Below are 19,556 nucleotides of genomic sequence, written 5' to 3' on the forward strand. Positions count from 1 at the left end.
CCTTACAGGTGGGAAACTGAGGCATGGGGTGGATTAAAAGACTTGCCCAAGGTCACAGGAGGAGGATGTGTCTGAGCTGGGAACTGGACCCAGGTGTCCTGAGCCTCAGCCACTAGTCTACCCCCGCCCCCAACACCATTCCTCCTGGTGCCTGTTTCCACGCTGGCAGGGATGGGCTAGATGGGCTCATTAGAAATGCACAGAGAGGTTGATTAGTGCCATTGTTGCTGTGACGCTCAAAGTAATGGGTGGGCGGCCTCTGCATCCATCTGCTCACAGTTCCCGCCTTTCTCTCCATGCTCTGCAGGCATCTACCTCAACATCGGATGGCATGCTGACACTGGACCTCATCCAAGAGGAAGACGCCTCTCCCGAGGACCACGGGACCTGTGAAGAGAGTTTCCGGGTAGATCTGGATAAGTCCGTGGCGCACCTCGCTGCCGGACGGCGCCGGTCAGATTCGGAGAACATCAAGTCCTCGGAGAAAGGCCGGTCAGTGAGCCTGCCGAGACGGGAGGCGATCTCGTGGGACAAAACTGGGAAACGCAATGATGCCTTTGAGAAAGGGACCATGTACACCCCGCAGGTCCCCAAAAAGCTCTCGCACTCGGAAAAGAACAAATGTGCCTCCATGGAGGAGATTTTGTCTCGCCGGGACTCTTCTGCGCACCGGGCAGTGCTGAGGAAGGGGCTGGAGGCTCAGTTTGCTTCGGGGGAGCCCGAGCAGCTGGCCCGGATACAGGAACTGGTTGCACTGAAACTGGAAAAAACTCAGGAACTGCTGGCGGAGGTGAAGGGCTATGGGGAAGGGAAGCGAAAGACAAAAGATTTCGCCGCTGCTGCCACCACCACCTCTTCCTCTTCCAAGTCGGACTCTGAAAGCATCTTGCAGGAGACGCAGAGGTTGCTGGGCGAGGCCTCCTCCACCTGGAGCCAGGCCAAGAAGGTGTTACAGGAGATTAAAGAGCTAAGGGACCTGTACAAACAGTTAGAACTGCAGCCGTCGGACCCTAAACCCAAACAGATCTCACAGTCTCAGTACAGGAAGAGCATGATGTGAAGGCACGCTTCAGGGTGGGGCGGTGGTGATTTCTTTTTATTATTATTTACAGTGTTCGAAACAGTACAACGTGCCTGTTCTCATCAAAACTTGCTCCTCACGCTTGACCCCTTCCCCTCCCCAGGTCTTCCCCTGTCCCCAGATGAAACAAAAGGTGTTCCAATAAATCAGTTTGGATTCCTATTTTTTTTCAAAGTATCCTTTCTCTGCGTTCTTGGGCTGCTCGTGTCATGCTTGCAGGATGGAAGATCACCAAGACCTGGAAAGCTCCCGGCATACTTGTGGAGACATACGCACAGCAGCCGGGGTAGATATTCTCCCTCTATAGAAGCCCTGGGTTTGCTGCTCTGAACCCAGAGCTGCGGTTCTGTGTCCAGCGTTACAGCTCCTTGATCAAGAGCGTTGGCAACTTAGTTTATGTTTTTCCTCCTCTTTAAAAAAGAGTCAGCACGTGGAGGTCCCCGTTATCCAAAAACTGTTTGGAAGATGCTTGCCAGTGACATCCAAGCCAGGGTTGGAATTCCGCTGTCAGAACGAGGAGATTCACGGCCTGGAATGCAGTCTGACGTGTCATGAGAGGCATCGGGCGCTCCTTCCTGGACTGCAGTTAACAGGGCTCTTCCCTGGCGTTCCTGCACTGATCCCAAACCCTCTTTTGCAAACTCCTGTGGCAGGCAGCTGTTAATACATGTGGTACAAATACAGCCCTCCCTACGGAGGCAACAGGTATGCAATCTGTGTTAAAACTAACCCTGTCTGTAGGCTGACAGCTGATGCTTCGGAGACACCCCCTGGCCCAGTGCAATGAGATTTAGCAACCACAATGTCTTCCTTCTTGTGCAGATGATCAAAGCCTGGAGTCCAACGGGCAGTCATTATTTGTTTTTCATTGTTCTTTCCTTCATTTAGGCTGGAGTGAAATGGAAAGTCAGGGTTTGGCACAGAGGGCAACAGAAAAGCTGAGAATTGCAGTTGGTTTAATGGGCCTGATTCTGCTCTCGCTCACACTCCGTTTACACAATCGATCCTCACACCATTGTCTCTTAGCTGACACCGATGTGAGGTCAGTATCAGGCCCACTGAAACTCAAACGGATCCCAAATTAGAGCTCAGATATCCTCGCCTGGCTGATGTCTAGCACTTTTCTAAATAGGTGGCTCAGCTTTCATGTACTTAAGCAGCAGGACAAGAGGGAAATATGCGAAGATTTCTCTCAGGGCTTAAAGTACACTGGCAAATTAACATCAGTTGTTTTTTCCAAGAAATCTAATTTCCTTGCCTAAGTTGCAAAGAACCCCTGAGAATATTAAAAACAACTGAGTTTTAAATGACTAATTTCCTTTTCACTGTTTACATTTTGTACCTCTCACATATTTGAAATGAGAGGAGTTATGTTGACGTCTGTGTCTGGTCAGTTTCACTCATATTGCCGGCTAAGGCTGTGATGTTTGGGTTGCAAATGCTGCAAGGAAATGTTGATCTGTGTTTTTTAAAAACTCCCACCAGTTGAAATTAAATAACATTGGTGGAAATATTTCTATTGGCCTGAGCTTCTTTAACAGCTGGTGGTTGGCAAAGCTTAAATTTGGGGCCCAATTTCACCTGACAATGTCCCTTTAAGTTATTCATGACTCTTTTCAAAACCGATCCTTCAAACGGCAGAAGAATCTCGGGCTCATTTCAGTTCTTATCACAAAGCCACACAGTCATGCTGTCGTGATAGAAATGGGGAGATTTGGCTTTTACAGAATTTACAAGAAGTATCCTTTTCTTGATTTTTTTTTTAAACATGTTGGACCATTCAACGGGTGAATTTTTACAGTCAGTGGAATCAGATTTCATCTCTTAAAAAAAAAAAAAGGAGAGATTTAAAAAAAACAAAAACCTGACATGTAAGCCATTCTGACAGTGCCCTTCTATGTCATCTCTCTTTGATCCAGAAGGAAACAAGAAAAAAAAACTTCAAATAGTTTTCAGATATAATGTTAAGCATTAAAAATAACCCGGTTCTCAAAATAGAAAAGCTGTTTTAAAATCAGAGGTTCTAATTACACTGGATTAGCCTGGACATGTGTCATGAGTGGGGTTGAGATTCTAGGCACTGGAATAATATCAAAACACTTGATTGGGTTATATAGTTCTAGCAAGATGCCCAAAGTCTCAGGTGCATATGGGGGGTCACTGAACACACTCGAGAATCCCACAGTTATGTAGAACCTTGTTCCTTCAAAATCTGTCTTGTGCAACCTGCCAAGATAGTGACAAAAACTGCTTGGTTAACAGGGGTGGTTATCTGACTATAGGAAAAACAAAACAGTCCTAGAGACTTTGCAGGTGTCTTGAATAGTCATCTAAGACAGGGGTGGAGTTGCCCATTGGAAGTGGGGCTTGGTGCAAGTTTCACTCTATGGGAGTAATTACCCAGGGTTCCAGGCAGGTTTGTACAGTAGTTCTGCTACCTTGAAGCTAGCTTGGACATATCTACAAGAATGGTGGTTACACCCTGTGGCCGCAGTGTAGACATACTCTGTGTATTTACGGAGCTAAGGAGTTCCAGCACCTTGGCAGGAGACCACCTGTCAGTTTGGAAGCAGGTGTGTCCTACAATGAAAACTCACATGTCACATAGTTGTTAGAGCTGGGCAAAATTTTGCAAAAGGTTCTAAGCTTGGGACCAGGTTTTGCCGAGCTTCACCAACCTTCCTGCTAACCTACGGTGGACTTCTGGGCAAACGGGGGCGGGCAGAGTTATGGTTTGTGGACGGAACCATTCCGTATGGATTTGCCTGGTTTTGACCCCCAAATTGGGCAGTTGTGGGTTTGGTTCAACCCAAAACTCCCGTGATACAAACCCAGTGAAGTGAATTCAAAAAAGAAACCATCACACTAGTGCCCATGAAAACCAAACCAGGCAAGTTTCATACCGCTCTAGCCACTGCATTTATGTCTGGACATCATGATTCTACATCAGCACAGAGTCATGATGTGATGCTGTGAGATCACGCTCTCCTCATCATGCCATAGTGACATTGCTCTTACCCCGGAGCATCCCAAAAGGTAGGGATACAAAAATTACCCAATCAAAAACTGGGATGAGTGGCGACTCGAAGGAATTGGAATCTTCCCCATCCAATCAAATTCCTAAAGTCTCCCCTGCCCATGACCTCAGAGGGGATGTTGGGGGTGGGGAGGAAGAGGTATGGAGGGCCATCTCCCACTCCTTGCTTCTGCACCTGGGTCATGAACATCGCCATGGTTTTCATGACTCTTCCGCGCCTTGGGCTCCCCCAAAATGCCTATGGCAGCTGCTTCTGAGTGACATTCTGGCCCCACTGACATCAGTGAAGCCAGGATTCCACCTTCTGACTTGAAGCAGAGCTAACTTTACGATTTTGAGGGTCCCAACAAAGGGGTTATTTTTGAGGTGCTTATTCCCCTTCTATCTCCCAACTCCATCTCTCCTTCTCCCTCCCTGGTCGATGAGCCTAGAGAGCACTTGGCTTTTACAATCCCATGCTGTGGCACAAAGAGAGGCCCCAAAGCTGGGCAGGCCTGTCCCACTCCTTTGGCCTTTTCTCCACCCAGCAGCGTTGCCAGAGAATTTGGTAAGGCAGCACGTTTGCATTATCATTTATTATTTGTAGAGCAAGCTGGAAATTTTTCAATGGAATGTTTTTCCTTTGGAAACCAAAACTTCCCATGGGAACATGTCTATTTTGATAAAATTTTGTTTCAGGGGGGAAAAAGTGAGGGGGAAAACAAGAGTTTTGATGAGTTCAAAACATTCTGTTTTGACATTTTCAGAATGGAACACGTCAGTATTTAGTTTTGAAATTTATATTATAAAAATGTAAACACATTTTAAAACGCCAACACTGAAACAAGAGAGACAAGGTGGGTGAGGTTGTATCTTGTATTGGTCCAACTTCTGCTGGTGAGAGAGAGAAGCTTTCACGCTTACACAGAGCTCTAAAACATTTCAATTGGCCCCAAACCAAAACTTTTTCAGCAATGTCATTTTCTGGAAAATTTTGAAATTCTTTGGTTTTGTTCTAGTTGGTAACTACGCAAATTTAGAGATCACCGAATTTCCTGCAAAACAGAAATTCCAGTTCCCACGCAGCTCTAGTCAGGTATCAGGACTCACTGTGCAAGATGCGGTACATTTTTATTGCTGGTAGGTCTATTACAGTAGCGCCTAAGAGTCCCAGTCATGGATCAAGTCCCATGGTGCTAGGTGCTGTACAAACACAGAACAGAGAGACAGACCTTGCCCCCAACATGGGATATAATTCCCCCTCCATTCACTTTTAATCTCTTTTATTTTATTTTAAATTTCACCAAATGTTCCCCATTTGTCAATCCCTTTTGTGGGATTACAGAAAAGCCAAATACAAGAGAGAGTGGCATGTGTGGGGAAAACATGCCAATCAGTTTAGCACTGCTGTTACGTTCCTTCCCGAGCACATCTTCCCGAGTTAAAAACAGCATGAGGAGTTGAGGTGGGGAAGGGAGATAATGTGTGGGAGGAATGTTCGTGATGACTGGGGGTCTGCGTAGGGAGGAGGTGGGGTAAAGAGACCAAGGGGTGTGATTTTCCATTCCGTTGCACTTTGTGCAGTCATTTGTGTCAGTGCAAAGTGGGTGCATTTTACACCCATTATGCACTGATACAATTGACTGAACAAGGGGCAGGGCAAACAGAGAACCCGGCCCCACATCCTGTGTGTCTTTGATTCATCTGATCTTTCACACCAAGTTGCAATTTTTGGTTTTAAACCTTCTGTGCATCAAGAAACAAAAAATTGAGCTAGTTTCACTGATGCTCCATAGTCGGATCTTTTCAATCCAGCTGTGCATGTTGGGAAGCAGCGTGGCCTAGTGGATAGAGCACTGGACTGGGACTCAGGAGATCTGCATCCTACTCCCAGCTCTACTGCTGGGTGAGCTTGGGCAAGTCACTCTCTGCCTCAGTTTCCCCAGCTGTGAAATGGGGAAAAAGATACTGATCTTCTCCGTAAACCACTTGGAGATCTACTGATGAAAAGTGCTCCATAAGAGCTAGATATTATGATACTATGACTAGCTACTCTCTGGTTTATAAGGCATTGCACACTACTGTGGACCGTTTGTATTGGTATTAGGTTTTCTGGTTCTGGAGTGATTGCATGGACATTGTTTTCATTGTATAGCTAAGGGACTGTCTGACCAAGGTTGCCAGTGGCAGCTCTGATGGCCCTCAGAGCAAGCCTGCATGCTCATGTCTCTGTTATACTGTATCCCATGCTCTTGAGGTCAAATTCCAGTCCTGCGCTTCATGCCACATCAATGCCATGGGCAAATTGAGGAACCAAGGGCTACACAGAGCATGGCTGTAGTGAATGGGTTTGCAACTGAAGGATTGTAACTCCCAAAAGACAAACCCAACAATCATCCAGGGAAGGGAATCAGTCTCCTGTTCTCACTGAACTGCCACTGAAATCAGTGCAAACTATTCTGGGGGTATGTTGGGAGAATAGGGGACCTTATAGTTCCCCCCCCCCACCTTCCTCTGTAGCATGGTTCGCCTGCAGGGATCATCCATACATCTCAGCTAATCAATTCCCTGCCATTACAAGAGCTTGGGGTACTGGGGGCACCTTGGCCCCAGTCATTCTCTGCCTGTGGTGCAGTTTTGTTTCCTGCAGACTGGAATGTTTTGGTCTAACTAAAATCTTTGGGAGCAGCACAGGGGTAACTGGGTGAAATGTGATATACAGGAGGTCAGACCAGATGATCTATCTGATGGTCCCTTCTGGCCTTAAACTCAAGGAGCCTGTGAAACAGCAGGGTGAGGAAATACGGCTTGACTCCCATGACCCAAAATGTTCGGTGAATAACGCGGTGGCCGCGGTGCCCTGATTCTCCATTGCCTGCACCGTGTGTGATTCACCCCTGTGCCAAGTGGGCATACAATGCTACCGAATCAGAACAACAGCGTTTGCACCCACTTTACACTGGTCTAAATGGGGTGCAGGATGATGGGGGGGGGGAATCAAGCTTGGGGGCTTCAAAGCTCGTTTTTCACTCAGCGCGGTACGCCCATCTGTCAGCTCTGCACTCAGCCAGCTGAGACGAGCTCGTGTTTAGCTTGAGCTAAAAAGACAGAGCAGAAGGCTTAGCTTTAAAATTCCTCTGTGGCTTTATTTCATGAATTCACTTAGTTTCAAAAATGGGTCCGGAATCGCCCCCGGCACCGGGCAACCACATATCCCTGGCTCCAATTGCCAGCAAATTGTCATTAAGACCGAAAAAAAGGGGTCATGAAGAATGGCAGCATGGAAAACGCTCCATGAAGGGGTCTTTTATAGCCTTGCTCCCCACCCACTAAGATCAAATCAAGGGGAGAATATGCCCAGAAGCCAATCACTTTTTGTTTTTTTGCATGCCTCTTACTTAAATCTTGCTGCTGGCTCCTTGATTCTCACTGCACCTGCCAAAACCCAGTCACACTGCAATGAAATCATCGCTATAGATGGCAGGCACTGCTGCGCCTCCTGGTCTCGGCAGGTGGAGGACACCTCGAATGGTACATTCAGGAGCTCAGCAGTCGTGTTCCACCTGCATGTACCTGGGCATTCAGCACAGCGGGTGGGTTCTCCCTGAAAAGAGCAAGATGGCTAGGTATAGTCAAAGGGTTAAAAAGAAATGGGTAATCAATGTTTTTATTAAGTTGGATTTAAAAAACGAGATCCACTTTGCATAGAGCCCTTCATGCCAAGCCTGAGCTGGCTAAAATGGCATAGCCCAAGAAGGAGAGCACTTGACAGGAGCACCACCAAACCACAGCAGATGCCTATGGCTCCCATGAGCACAGCAGTGCCGCGACAGCATGGGCCCTTTGGTTGTCTCGCCAGGGAGTGGAGGCATCTGGAGGGTTGGTTTGGAACTGGGGAAAATACAGCCCCTGAAAAATTTCACACCCTGAGCACTGCACTTAGGTCAACCTCACCCCCAGTGTAAGCAGTTGGGTCGACAGAAGAATTCTGCCATCTGGTGAAATCCATGTCTTTTTGCGTATGTTTTAAGAAAGAATCGCAGACGCTAAGATTGTTTTTGGCACAAAATTCAAGACGTCTTGTGCCACTGTCTGTCATTGGTCCAGTTTTATGTGGCCCGATGACTTTCCCAACCTCATCTGAAGAAGTGAGGTTCTTACCCACGAAAGCTTATGCTCCCAATACTTCTGTTAGTCTCAAAGGTGCCACAGGACCCTCTGTTGCTTTTTACAGATTCAGACTAACATGGCTACCCCTCTGATACTTTCCCAACCTCTTCTTTCACTTCTGATCTGGGCATTAAAATCTCCCATAACCAGGACAAGATCGTGGTTTGATATTTCTTTCATTACATCGTTCAATGCTGCATAGAACCGCTCTTTGTCCTCTTCATCTGCATCGTTTGTTGGAGCCTATGCCTGGACTATGGTGCACTTAATGTGCCGAGAGTGGAATCTAGCTGCCAGTAGCTTATCTGATATTGGCTGCCAATTCATAAGTGATTTCTTTGCAGCGCTATTCCTGATGATTCCTACACCTCTCTCATGTTTGGTTCCACCTGAATATAACACTGTTTTTTCTCCAGATGTTATCATACCTTGCTCTTTCCATCTAACTTCACAAAGTCCTAGGATGTCAATTTTATATCTATCCATTTCTTTGATGACCTGTGCTAATTTTCCTGCACTATTCAGAGTTCGTACATTCCAAGTAGCTATGGATGTACTCTTTTTGGCCATCAGAATTTGGACCATCAAGTGGGTGACTTCCCGATGGATTTGAGCATCCACTGTCATAACACTTTCCATCCTCCTCAGGCCGTGATTTTTGGTTTATGTGGTTTATGTGAGTAGTTTCTGTAGCTAGAACTTTTTTTTTTACGGTGACGGGAAGCCGCCCCATCAACCAACTCTCCTCCTTTTTGATCCAGGTTTCGGAACCTCCTCCTTTTTGATCTGGGCTTGGGACCGGCACTGGCGGAGTTGTATTATATTATATATAAACAAAAAGTTGTTTCAGTCTGAAATATTGAAATTTTTCATTCCAAACATGTCAAATCAGGATGTTTTGCTATTGTCAGAACTTTTTCCCACCCCGTTTTTTCCCCCCAAAACGAAATTCCAGAAAAATCAATTCCATTTTGCGGGAACCTCCTATTCCAGTGGAATAGGGTTCTATCAGAATTTGTCTGCCCACCTCTCACGACAAGGAATAGGCCATCTGGCTGTTCCTCTGTTTACATCTCCCCAGCTCTCTGCAGAACTCTATCTCACAGTTCCCCTTTGCAGTGCGGCAGCTACTAGTCACCAAACCACCCGCTCCCCAGCTACTCTCGTTCTCTGCTCAAAGCTTTAAAAAACAAACCACCAGAGACCACAGTACTCCTCAGCAATGAAAATCACCAGACCACGGGGCTTTCCTGTGCAGCGCAGCTGGGAAGAGTGTTATGGCAGAGCAGTGACTCTCAAGCTCTGTTCTCACTTCGAAATCTTACCCCCTAGCCTCCATTCCACCAGCGTGTTTGTCGGGTCATGAGGGAAGGCATTAAGTGGGCAAGGCAGTCTTAAACGCTGGGACTGTTGCATGCATCTTGTTGCTACTGTCTAAGGGAATTGGCTTAGTAGCTAGTGGGCTGGACTAGGAGTCTGAAACCTTAGTTCTATTCCGGGCTCTGCTGCTGCGTGACCTTGGGCCAGTCACGTCACTGCTGTGCCTCCGTTCCTCTCCCCCACCCTGTGCAAAAAGATCATTGTAAACCTGACTCTCCTTGGTAAAGCGTGTTGAGAACTGCTGTGAAGAGCTAGGGATTACTGATGTATACGACCGAGAGCCTAGAGGGCCCACCCCAGATCAGGCCCCCATTGTGCCTGGTGCTGCTCAGACCCAGGTAGTTCCTGCTCCAAAGAACCCCCCGTGTGAACAGACAAGGGGTGGGATGGGGAAACTGAGGCACAAAGAGGAGTTTATACCACCTCTGTTCAGTTGAGGTCTAGATGGCATGGAGGTGAAAACACCAGTACATTAGTGCTGGCACCACCAATGCTAGAGCAACAGTGGGAGATTTTTAAAAGGCTAGTGTAGACGAGGCTCTGTTGTGGTTTTGTATCTAGTGGGTTTCACTGAGTTTAGCAATAAGCCAGACCTTGTCTAAAACTTGTCCCCCAGGCTGGCTTGATACTCTGCCCCGATCTTGCCTGAAACCCAGCCCTGGGCTTGTTCAGAAGGTTTTAACTTCAACAAACCTGACGCAAGTTCAGGGCTCGTAACAAAACCCAGAATCTGGGATGTCCTCACCCAGCCATGCCTGTGGTGCCCTCAGAGAACTGCCTGTCCTTAAACCAGTTCCCTAGGAATGGTTCCAGTTTGCCTAAATCTCCTCCTCTGTGCAGTCTATCCTTTTATTTCAGAGAATCGCTCCCTGTATTTCTTTTTCAGGAAAATATTTCTCTCCCCTCCCCCCCCCACACTCCTAAACACTCACATCCCTCCAAAAAAATCCCTATTAAACCCAGTGGAGTACAGATACATCCCTATTTTGGCCTCTCCAAATGTCTCTGTCTAGTGGGAATGAACAAACCCAAATACCCCACAGCCAGTAAACAAGATGCCAACTTTTCTCCTTCCTCTGCCAGCAGACTGGGCCCCTCTGATTCTTGCAGGCTCCTATTCCTAGCAACCTTGGTGGAGGATTATTTATTTATTTTTGTTTAATTCTCTCAATAGTAGGTTGGACACTGCCAGTCCAGGCAGGCGCCAAACCCCTAAGTGATTAGTTTAGCTTTCTGCTCATATGCGCCTCCTCCTCTGCTAAACTGACACTGAATTTAAATTTGCAAGCTGGGAAATAAGCGATGGTCCCATTCCCCCTCCCAATAAACACTGACTGGCTCTCCAGAGGACTGGGAGATGGTTTGTAGCTGAGCTGTAAGAAACCACAGTGGAACAAAAGGCTGCTGGAGGAACAGAACACAGGGACGAGGATGATTATGATACAAATGGGGTGGGGGAGCCACTGGGGGGGTGAGAGAGAAGAGCTTTTGGAGAAGGCAATAGGACTCTTTAAAAGCAACAAAACGAGAATACAAATAAGCACCAGCGCCAGAGGAGAAGCGGGATAATCTCTTGCCAGGAGGCACATGGATCTCTCCCAAGCTGGGTTGAGAAGGGAAGAGAAAGCGAAGGTGTCATAGACCATTTCCGTCATCGCTGTCGTGGTTAGAGAAACGGAGGGAAACTGAGTGCAGTGGGCAAAGCCAGTGCTGGGCTAAGAGTATATTCCAAGCAGTTGAGACACCTGCCCGCAGATCTATTAGGGCAGGGCCCAAGGGCTAAGTTTGGTCCCATTTCAGCAGTCCACCCCTCGTCAGCAATTCACTCTCAGGTGCTTTGCTGGACAGGGATGCGCTTAATCACCTGCTTAAGTGTTTTACTGAACCAGGCCCCTCAAATGGAGCCTGTAGCTGCCCCTGTCGGATCCCAGGAAAGCCAGTACAATGGTGAATGGCCAGTAGTTCTGTCACAGAGTGTGGGGGCATCAGGGCCCTGCACTCCCCACTTCCTCCGATTCACCGTGACTCTCAGCCAGCCAGTAAAACAGAAGGTTTATTAGATGACAGGAACACCGTCCAAAACAGAGCTTGTAGGTACAGGCAACAGGACCCCCCTCGGTCAGGTCCATCTTGGGCGGCAGGGAGCTTAGACCCCAGCCCTGGGGCTCCGTTTCCCCAGCCAGCTCCAAACTGACACTCTCCAGCCCCTCCTCTGGCCTTTTTCTCTTACCCGGGCCAGGAGGCCACCTGATCTCTTTGTTCTCCAACATCTTCAGTTGGCATCTTTGCAGGGGAGGGGCCCAGGCCATCATTTGCAGGAGACAGGGTGTCGACCATTCTTTGTGCAGACTCCTGCACACCCCTGCCCTTTAGGGCTCTGCAACAATCACACACCCTTATCCCACCACCTAGATACTTAAGAAATGCAGAGGAGAAACTGAGGCACCCACACAGTATTCAGAGAAAACATTAAGAACGTTCCCACTTCGTCACAGGTTCTTATTCCTGCTGAACTCCTCCAATGAGCCGTTTCTGTTCATCCGTCAAGTGCGAATGGTGCTCAGGGCCATGTGAGTTTTATTTATTTGTTACCAAAACAGAGGCAGATTGAGGTCATGAGAATTGCCACCACAGCCCCGGGCACTGCAAACTTCCAGCAGCCCCTCTTACGGGTTGCAAACTCATGATCTGGCTTCACCTGGTAAATAAAGAGACCGATTCTTTTAGTTACGATGTAGCAACTGCTCTAAAAGCAATGGGCTGGATTCTCAGCTGGTGCACCGCGGGCTTCCATGCAGCCATGCCACTTTATATCAGCTGGGGAATCTGGCCCCAGATTGTTTTAAGAGTGGTGCATCCAGATAGAAAACTATTAGCATTCTGAGTGTGTGGGGGGAGAGGAACAGACCCCTCCCTGCAAACATTCCCCTAGTACTGCCACCTAAACTGAGGTTAGAGACGGACCCGCAGCACACAGTGTTTCATTAGCTGTGAGGGATGCAGTAGGCAGGCGGAATTGTAGGTAAGATCTTTGTTGAGCATACCACAAGGCCAATGTTACATGCATAAAGGCCAGTGTTTGTCCAGTCGTACTCTGGCCACCTGTTTGAACCACCAAATAGGGTCCCTCCTGGAACTGGACCCTCTATCTCCAGTCCCACTCATCATAGGCCACACAGAGAAAATTCTGATCTAAACTAAGTTTGGGGGGGATATAACTGGGTTTCAGTTCCAGGACTTAGGCTCAGCACATTATAGAAGCAGAGACCAGTTACAAAGCTTAGATCCCATTGGAACTTCTTCACAGTGCAAGAAAACTTGGATATTGGGATTTGATTCAGACCCATCTCTAATAAAAGTACCACCTGATCTCTCTTTCCTGGGAATAACTTCCATTTTTAGAGTGTTCTGTATTATAAAGAAGCTTTTTCCTTTTTCACTCTACTGTTAACAGACAAGTGTATTTTTGTATATCCAATACTTGAAGGAATCAGATACCACTTTCCACATCTCATCTTGATCCCTGCTATTGTAATTAAAATTCTGCTGACTTCCTTCCCCGATGTATTTCCCATCTCTCATCTGCTGCCCTACACTCACGTGCGTGAGAACTGAGACGGTGAATGAAAATCAGTCCCTCACGATTACGATACCTTGTGCCTAAAGAACCTCATGGTTCTGCCCCCAACTCAAGTAGCAAGTCCTGGCTCAGAGAGAAGAGTGGGATTTTCAAAGGAGGCAAACGGGAAATTAAGGAGGGATTTTCCAAACTGTCTAAGTGATTTAGGAGCACAAATCCTATTGAAAATCAAGTCATTGAGGCCCAGCTCCTCAAAAGGTATCTAGGTACCTAACTCATTGATTTCAGTGGAAGTTAGGTGCCTAAATACTATAAAGGGTCTGGGCCTTAGGCACTTAGGAAAATTTCACCACTTACTCCCTTAGTTGTCTTGGAAAACCGCATCTTAAGAGTGCATTGTATCCAGGGGCCTTAAAGGTGCTACAACCTTTTGCTACAGCCACTCAATGAAGTATTTACAAATGTGATACGATTCTATTTGCAGTGTTGCTGTTGCTGTGTAGGTCCCAGGGTATGAGAGAGACAAGTTGAGTAAGGTGCTCTCTGTTATCGGACCAACTTCTATTGGTGAGAGAGACAAGCTTTTGAGCTTACACAGAGCTCTTCTTCAGGTCTGAAGCTCAAAAGTTTGTCGCTTTCACCAACAGAAGTAGGGTCGGTAACAGATAGTACCTCATCCAAGTTGTGTCTCTCTAACAGGATTATATTGTTGCTTGATTGGTCAATTCTTTTCTTTTCTCCCCATCTGTATTTTGTGTTTAAAGTTCTCCTTCTTCCTCTCCGCTTTTTTTGTGTTCCTTTCGGAAAACAATCTGCACTGATTTTTATGTAAAATAAACCTCCCACGTGTACAGACTCTGGGACATTGCTCCAATCTGTTGCAGCTCTGTTTACTTTGATTGATTTTAAGGCTGTGACAAAAAAAATAAAATAAAATGAAAATTTAAAAACAAAAAAACCGAGAAGAGTCTTTTTTTATGAGTTTTACTTCACTAGTACAGATGCTTCTTTCCAGGTAGAATAATACTTTGAGCATCTGTAGCATCTTTCCATATGGATGGATCGAATTCTTTCCCAGGAGCATTTCTCAGTTATAGCACTTTGTTTTGGAACAGGTAATTAGACAGAGGGCATTATAACAAAGCAGAATGCACAGTATTGCTTACAAAGGGAGACATGGGCAATGATCTGGAATCTACCTCTGTACAGCCACACGCCCCATATCATGGAGGTTAACCTTTCAGAATCCAGCTTTTCAAAAAAATTAGGCCAAATGGAGCCCTGTGGTAACTCCCTTCTCAGCCTGAAGTCAGAGGCTGTGACGCGCTGCAGATCTCGACTAATGGTGAACGCAAGCAATAAGCCAGTTCTAGTCACCCATCTGTGCCGATGCAAGTAATGAGGTGTTTATTTGTGGTGTCAGACCAAAAAAATCAGGTGCAGCCCTTTGCAACCCAGAACGTCTCCAACGAGATGTCGGTGTTTGGGTGCCCCTCCAGAAGCTCCTTTTGAGGCACGTTTGCATGCCAATAACGTAGAGCATGTGAAACAAATTTGATTTCTGCAGTCATAGAATCATAGCATTGTTGGGCTGGAAGGGACCTCAAGAAATCCACTAGTCTACCCCCTTCACTCCACCCCCCCGCGCTGAGGGAGGATCAAGTAAACCTAGACCATCCCTGGCAGGTGTTTGTCCCACCTGTTCTTAAAAACCTCCAATGACGGGGATGCCGCCACCTCCCTCGGTAATGTATTCCAGTGCTTAACTCTCCTTGTAGTTGTACCATGTAGATGGAAAGATATCCAATGACTGAGCAGAGCGAGGAGAAGAACGGCTTGGCAATAAGGCCTTATTCAGAAGCGCACTAGGTGAATTCCCCAGCCCCTGCTGACCAATTGGTAATAATAAACATGGAGACTGGTTTTCATCTAACAAGCGGTTTGCTGAGCACTGCAGCCTGCCCTGCGCTCTTAAAGGACTCCAGGTCCATTGTTTGTGAACCCATAACTTACCGAATCCCCAAAGACCTCTGAGAGAGACCAGAAGAGAGTTCTTTTCACTGGCAGGGGGGGCAGACTGAGTCAAGCAGTACCCATACAATAGAGGGAGCTGACGATATCTGAGCCTCCTTCTGAAGCCTGCTGTGAATCTGCTTTGATACCACTTGCCTTTTAGAGGTTCCAGCATGGCATTGTACAGCAGCCAGATTTGGGCTTGGACCAAACACTTAGATTGTTTGCTGTTCCTGTCTGTTGTGTTTGTACAGCACCTTGTGTTTGGTCCAGGGCGAGGGCTGCTGGGTGCTACTGCAGGACGAGTACATACTCGTGGACTATAGAGGGGTCAACTCACCACTGGCACATGACCTTGTGGCTAGCTGCAGGATAGCAGACTCCTCCAGCACTCCTGGTGATGGTCGTGATGGGCCTGTGGTGGTCCTCCTCATCTTGCAACTCAGCAGGTCACAGTTTGGGCCCGCAGCGATCACCATTTTCTGCAACCTTTGCCTTTTAACTGCCCAGGGTTTTCTCTCCCTCCAGTGGCCTTCCCAGGCTTCCTTTCCAGGTCTTCCCCTCCCTCTTCCCCACTCCTTCCTCAGGCCTTCTTGTTGGAGCTCAGCCTAATGCCTGCAAAGTTTGTTCTTGTTCTTATTTCAGAGCAAGGGGTTCCTCCTAGCTGTGGCTCCCAGCTTCAGGCCTCTCTCAGCCTTTAGACCAAGAGAGGAAACTCCCAGCTAATTCTCACCTGGCCTTTCATCGAATCATAGAATACTAGAGTTGGAAGAGACCTCAGGAGAGGTCATCTAGTCCAATCCCCTGGACTAGGGTTACCATACGTCCGGATTTTCCCGGACATGTCCGGCTTTTGGGGGCTCAAATCCCCGTCCGGGGGGAAATCCCCCAAAGCCGGGCATGTCCGGGAAAATCGGGAGGCTCGGCCGGGGCCTCTTTGTGCGGGGCCGGGGGCATGGTGCCCGGCCGGGAGCCGGGCCGGGGGCCAGGCCGGGCCAGGGTCGCAGTGCCGGGCCGGTCCGGGCCCACGGGGCCGGGCCGGTCCGGGCCCACGGGGCCGGGCCGGTCCGGGCCCACGGGGCCGGGCCCGCGGGGCTGGGAGCCGGGAGCCGGGCCCGCGGGGCTGGGAGCCGGGAGCCGGGCCGGGGTCGGGGAGCCGGGAGCCGGGCCGGGGTCGGGGAGCCGGGAGCCGGGCCGGGGTCGGGGAGCCGGGCCGCGGGGCTGGGAGCCGGGCCGGGGTCGGGGAGCCGGGAGCCGGGCCGCGGGGCTGGGAGCCGGGCCGGGGTCGGGGAGCCGGGAGCCGGGCCGGGAGCCGGGAGCCGGGCCGGGGTCGGGGAGCCGGGCCGCGGGGCTGGGAGCCGGGCCGGGGTCGGGGAGCCGGGCCGCGGGGCTGGGAGCCGGGCCGGGGTCGGGGAGCCGGGCCGCGGGGCTGGGAGCCGGGAGCCGGGAGCCGGGTCGGGGAGCCGGGAGCCGGGAGCCGGGTCGGGGAGCCGGGAGCCGGGCCGCGGGGCTGGGAGCCGGGAGCCGGGCCGCGGGGCTGGGAGCCGGGAGCCGGGCCGGGGTCGGGGAGCCGGGAGCCGGGCCGGGGTCGGGGAGCCGGGCCGCGGGGCTGGGAGCCGGGCCGGGGTCGGGAGCCGGGAGCCGGGCCGCGGGGCTGGGAGCCGGGGGGTGCGCCGGGGGTGGTCGGCCAGGGCCCGAGCCGACCCAGGCTGGAGCCGCCGGGGGCCAGCCTGGGCCGCGCCGCGCCTCCTTCTCCCTCCCCCGCCCCTTACCTTACCTTACCTTACCTGCTTCAGGCTTCAAGCAGGGGAGGGGGCGGAGACTTTGGGAGGGGGCGGAGTTGGGGCGTGGGCGTGGGCGGGGCTGGGGGCAGGGCCGGCCCCCCCGGGAGTGTCCTCCATTAGGAGGCACAAAATATGGTAACCCTACCCTGGACCAACACCAACTAAATCATCCCAGCCAGGGCTTTGTCAAGCCGGGCCTTAAAAACCTCTAAGGAAGGAGATTCCACCACCTCCCTAGGTAACCCATTCCACTGCTTCACCACCCTCCTAGTGAAACAGTGTTCCCTGATAACCTAGACCTCCCCCACTTCTTCCTTTATGAAGCCCCAACTCCTCCTGAGCTGGGTTTGATTGCCAATTATGTCTCACACCCCTCCACAGGTGCCACGCGGTGGGCTAATTGGCTCCAGTTAACCCATGCTTAGCCAGTGTGGGGTTTATACACCACATCCCGTGGACCAAAATCCAAGACTGAGCACTTCCAAACTCTGGGAAACCTGAGCCATGATTGGAATTGTGCAAAATGGTCATCTCTTTGCAATGGGCTTCACCCAAACCGGGCACCATTGGACTGCTTGAAATCCGGATCCAACTCTGGTGGCTTGAGCCCATCTCTGCTCAGTAGGTGGCAGAGCCTTTGCTGCCTGGAGTGGTTGTTTCCCTCTCGTAGCTTTCACTACATCTCACCCACCACCGCCGCGGCTGCTGCTTTCAAACGAGGCAGGAACACAATTAAGAAAAAGAATTTGGGATCTTTAACAGCCACAGAGAGTACCTAGAAGATGCTGGGTTTGGGGACCCTCACCCAACCAAATGCATGATATCCAAATGCTGGCTCAACGACTGGCATCAAATTCGTGGGTTCAGGGAGTGTTCGTATTTCAAAGACAGAGCTGATTCGCTAATGGCTTCTCCATTGGGAAGTCTGCTGGGTTTTTGGCCGGAGGCCCGGAAGGGGTGCAGAAAGGAACACAGAATTTGAATGGAGCAGGCCCCTTTGAGGCATGGAAACCCTCAAAATACACCCCGTCGCTCTTCAGGGACAGAGCAATAATTTCCCTCCACTCGGCCGTGCTGTCCAAGCTCTGCGTGCGTTTATACTTACTGGGGGAAATCCAGCACGGCAGCAACAGCGAGAGCAGCAAAAAAAAAGAAAATCCATCACTAAAAAATAAAAGCCCGTGACAGTGCTGCTATGACTGGAAGCTTTTAAAAACCAGCTCCGTTTCACGCTGGAGATTTGCAAAGCAGCAGGTTGGTAGGCTAGTTGCTCGCTCATTGCTGCATGGAAGGTCATCGGCGGCGTCTGGTAATGCTTCTATACCTGGTGAGCCTGAGAGCACCATTGACCAGCCTTTCAGACAGGATTCATTAACTCCACAGAGGAAGGGATTGTGTGTAGGGAGTGAGGGGGGGGGGGCTAAGAGGGGGGGAGGTTACTAGAGGGCAGACAGTAGCTGGGAGCTCAGTTAGGACTTATAGTGTCTATTTCCATCCTTTGCAGCTAATCTCACTCGGGGTTTCGATTGGAAGCACAGCACAGAACCGTTGCAGGGAGCGATACCCACAGGGAGCAATACTCCATTTTCTTCTGTTTTACGAACAAAGCCCCCTTTGACTAGTCCTGCTGGAATCACCAGCAAGGAAGCCGGGACTTCTTTGCTTTGGGCGGGTTTAGTACTTGTCAAAAGCGCGGGATTGACAGCTCTGGGGGCAGACCTTCTCTGCCCACCCGCGCAATAAGTAGCCTTCAGGCCGCAGCACAAACTCATATGCTGCCCCTTACCGATGGGCCACGGGCCTGGCTCCCACTAATCACCTCTGCTTTTAAGAAGGCTCCATCTCTATCCAGCCCAGTCTCTCTCCAGGCCTTGGCCTCTCTGATAATGCCTCCAGCCAGGAGACAAGCTAATACCAATTGTGATTTAGTGATAGAAACCTGCCTGAGAACCAACAACTTATTTCACATAAGCCACCAAGCAGCCATCAGACGACAGCATTTTTCATTACCTACTGGCTTTTACTTTTTAAATTGCAAGTTCAAGGACAGGCCTGTCTCTCACTCGGTGTCCGTACAGCGCCTGACACAATGGGATCTTGATCGCAGGTGGGGCCTCAAAGCACTGTCATAAGTTAAATTGTGATGTTGGCATTACGCCATACAACTATCATAGAGTCATAGAATCTCAGGGCTGGAAGGGACCTCAAGAGGTCACCTAGTCCAACCCCCTGCTCAAAGCAGGACCAATTCCCAGCTAAATCATCCCAGCCAGGGCTTTGTCAAGCCGGGCCTTAAAAACCTCCAAGGAAGGAGACTCCACCACCTCCCTAGGGAACCCATTCCAGTGCTTCACCACCCTCCTAGTGAAATAGTGTTTCCTAATATCCAACCTGGACCTCCCCCACTGCAACTTGAGACCATTACTCCTTGTTCTGTCATCTGCCACCACTGAGAACAGCCGAGCTCCAACCTCTTTGGAACCCCCCTTCAGGTAGCTGAAGGCTGCTACCAAATCCCCCCTCATTCTTCTC

General features: G+C 49.7%; 1 protein-coding gene across 3 annotated transcripts in view; it reads left to right on the plus strand.

The window, feature by feature from the left end:
• PLEKHO1 (pleckstrin homology domain containing O1) overlaps window positions 1–19,556 on the plus strand; it is a 73,943-nt gene that overhangs the window by 23,970 nt on the left and 30,417 nt on the right. For 2 of the 3 annotated variants that reach the window (XM_054011039.1, XM_054011040.1), the window contains exon 6: window positions 308–14,179. In XM_054011039.1, the coding sequence (XP_053867014.1) occupies window positions 308–1,060 (753 nt within the window). In that variant the 3' untranslated portion in view covers window positions 1,061–14,179. Of the gene's footprint in view, window positions 1–307; window positions 14,180–19,556 lie in introns of those variants that run through there. The other variant, XR_008442946.1, reaches the window with a different exon arrangement.

Source organism: Malaclemys terrapin, chromosome 21, assembly GCF_027887155.1.
Source record: "Malaclemys terrapin pileata isolate rMalTer1 chromosome 21, rMalTer1.hap1, whole genome shotgun sequence".
Lineage (NCBI taxonomy): Eukaryota > Metazoa > Chordata > Testudines > Emydidae > Malaclemys > Malaclemys terrapin.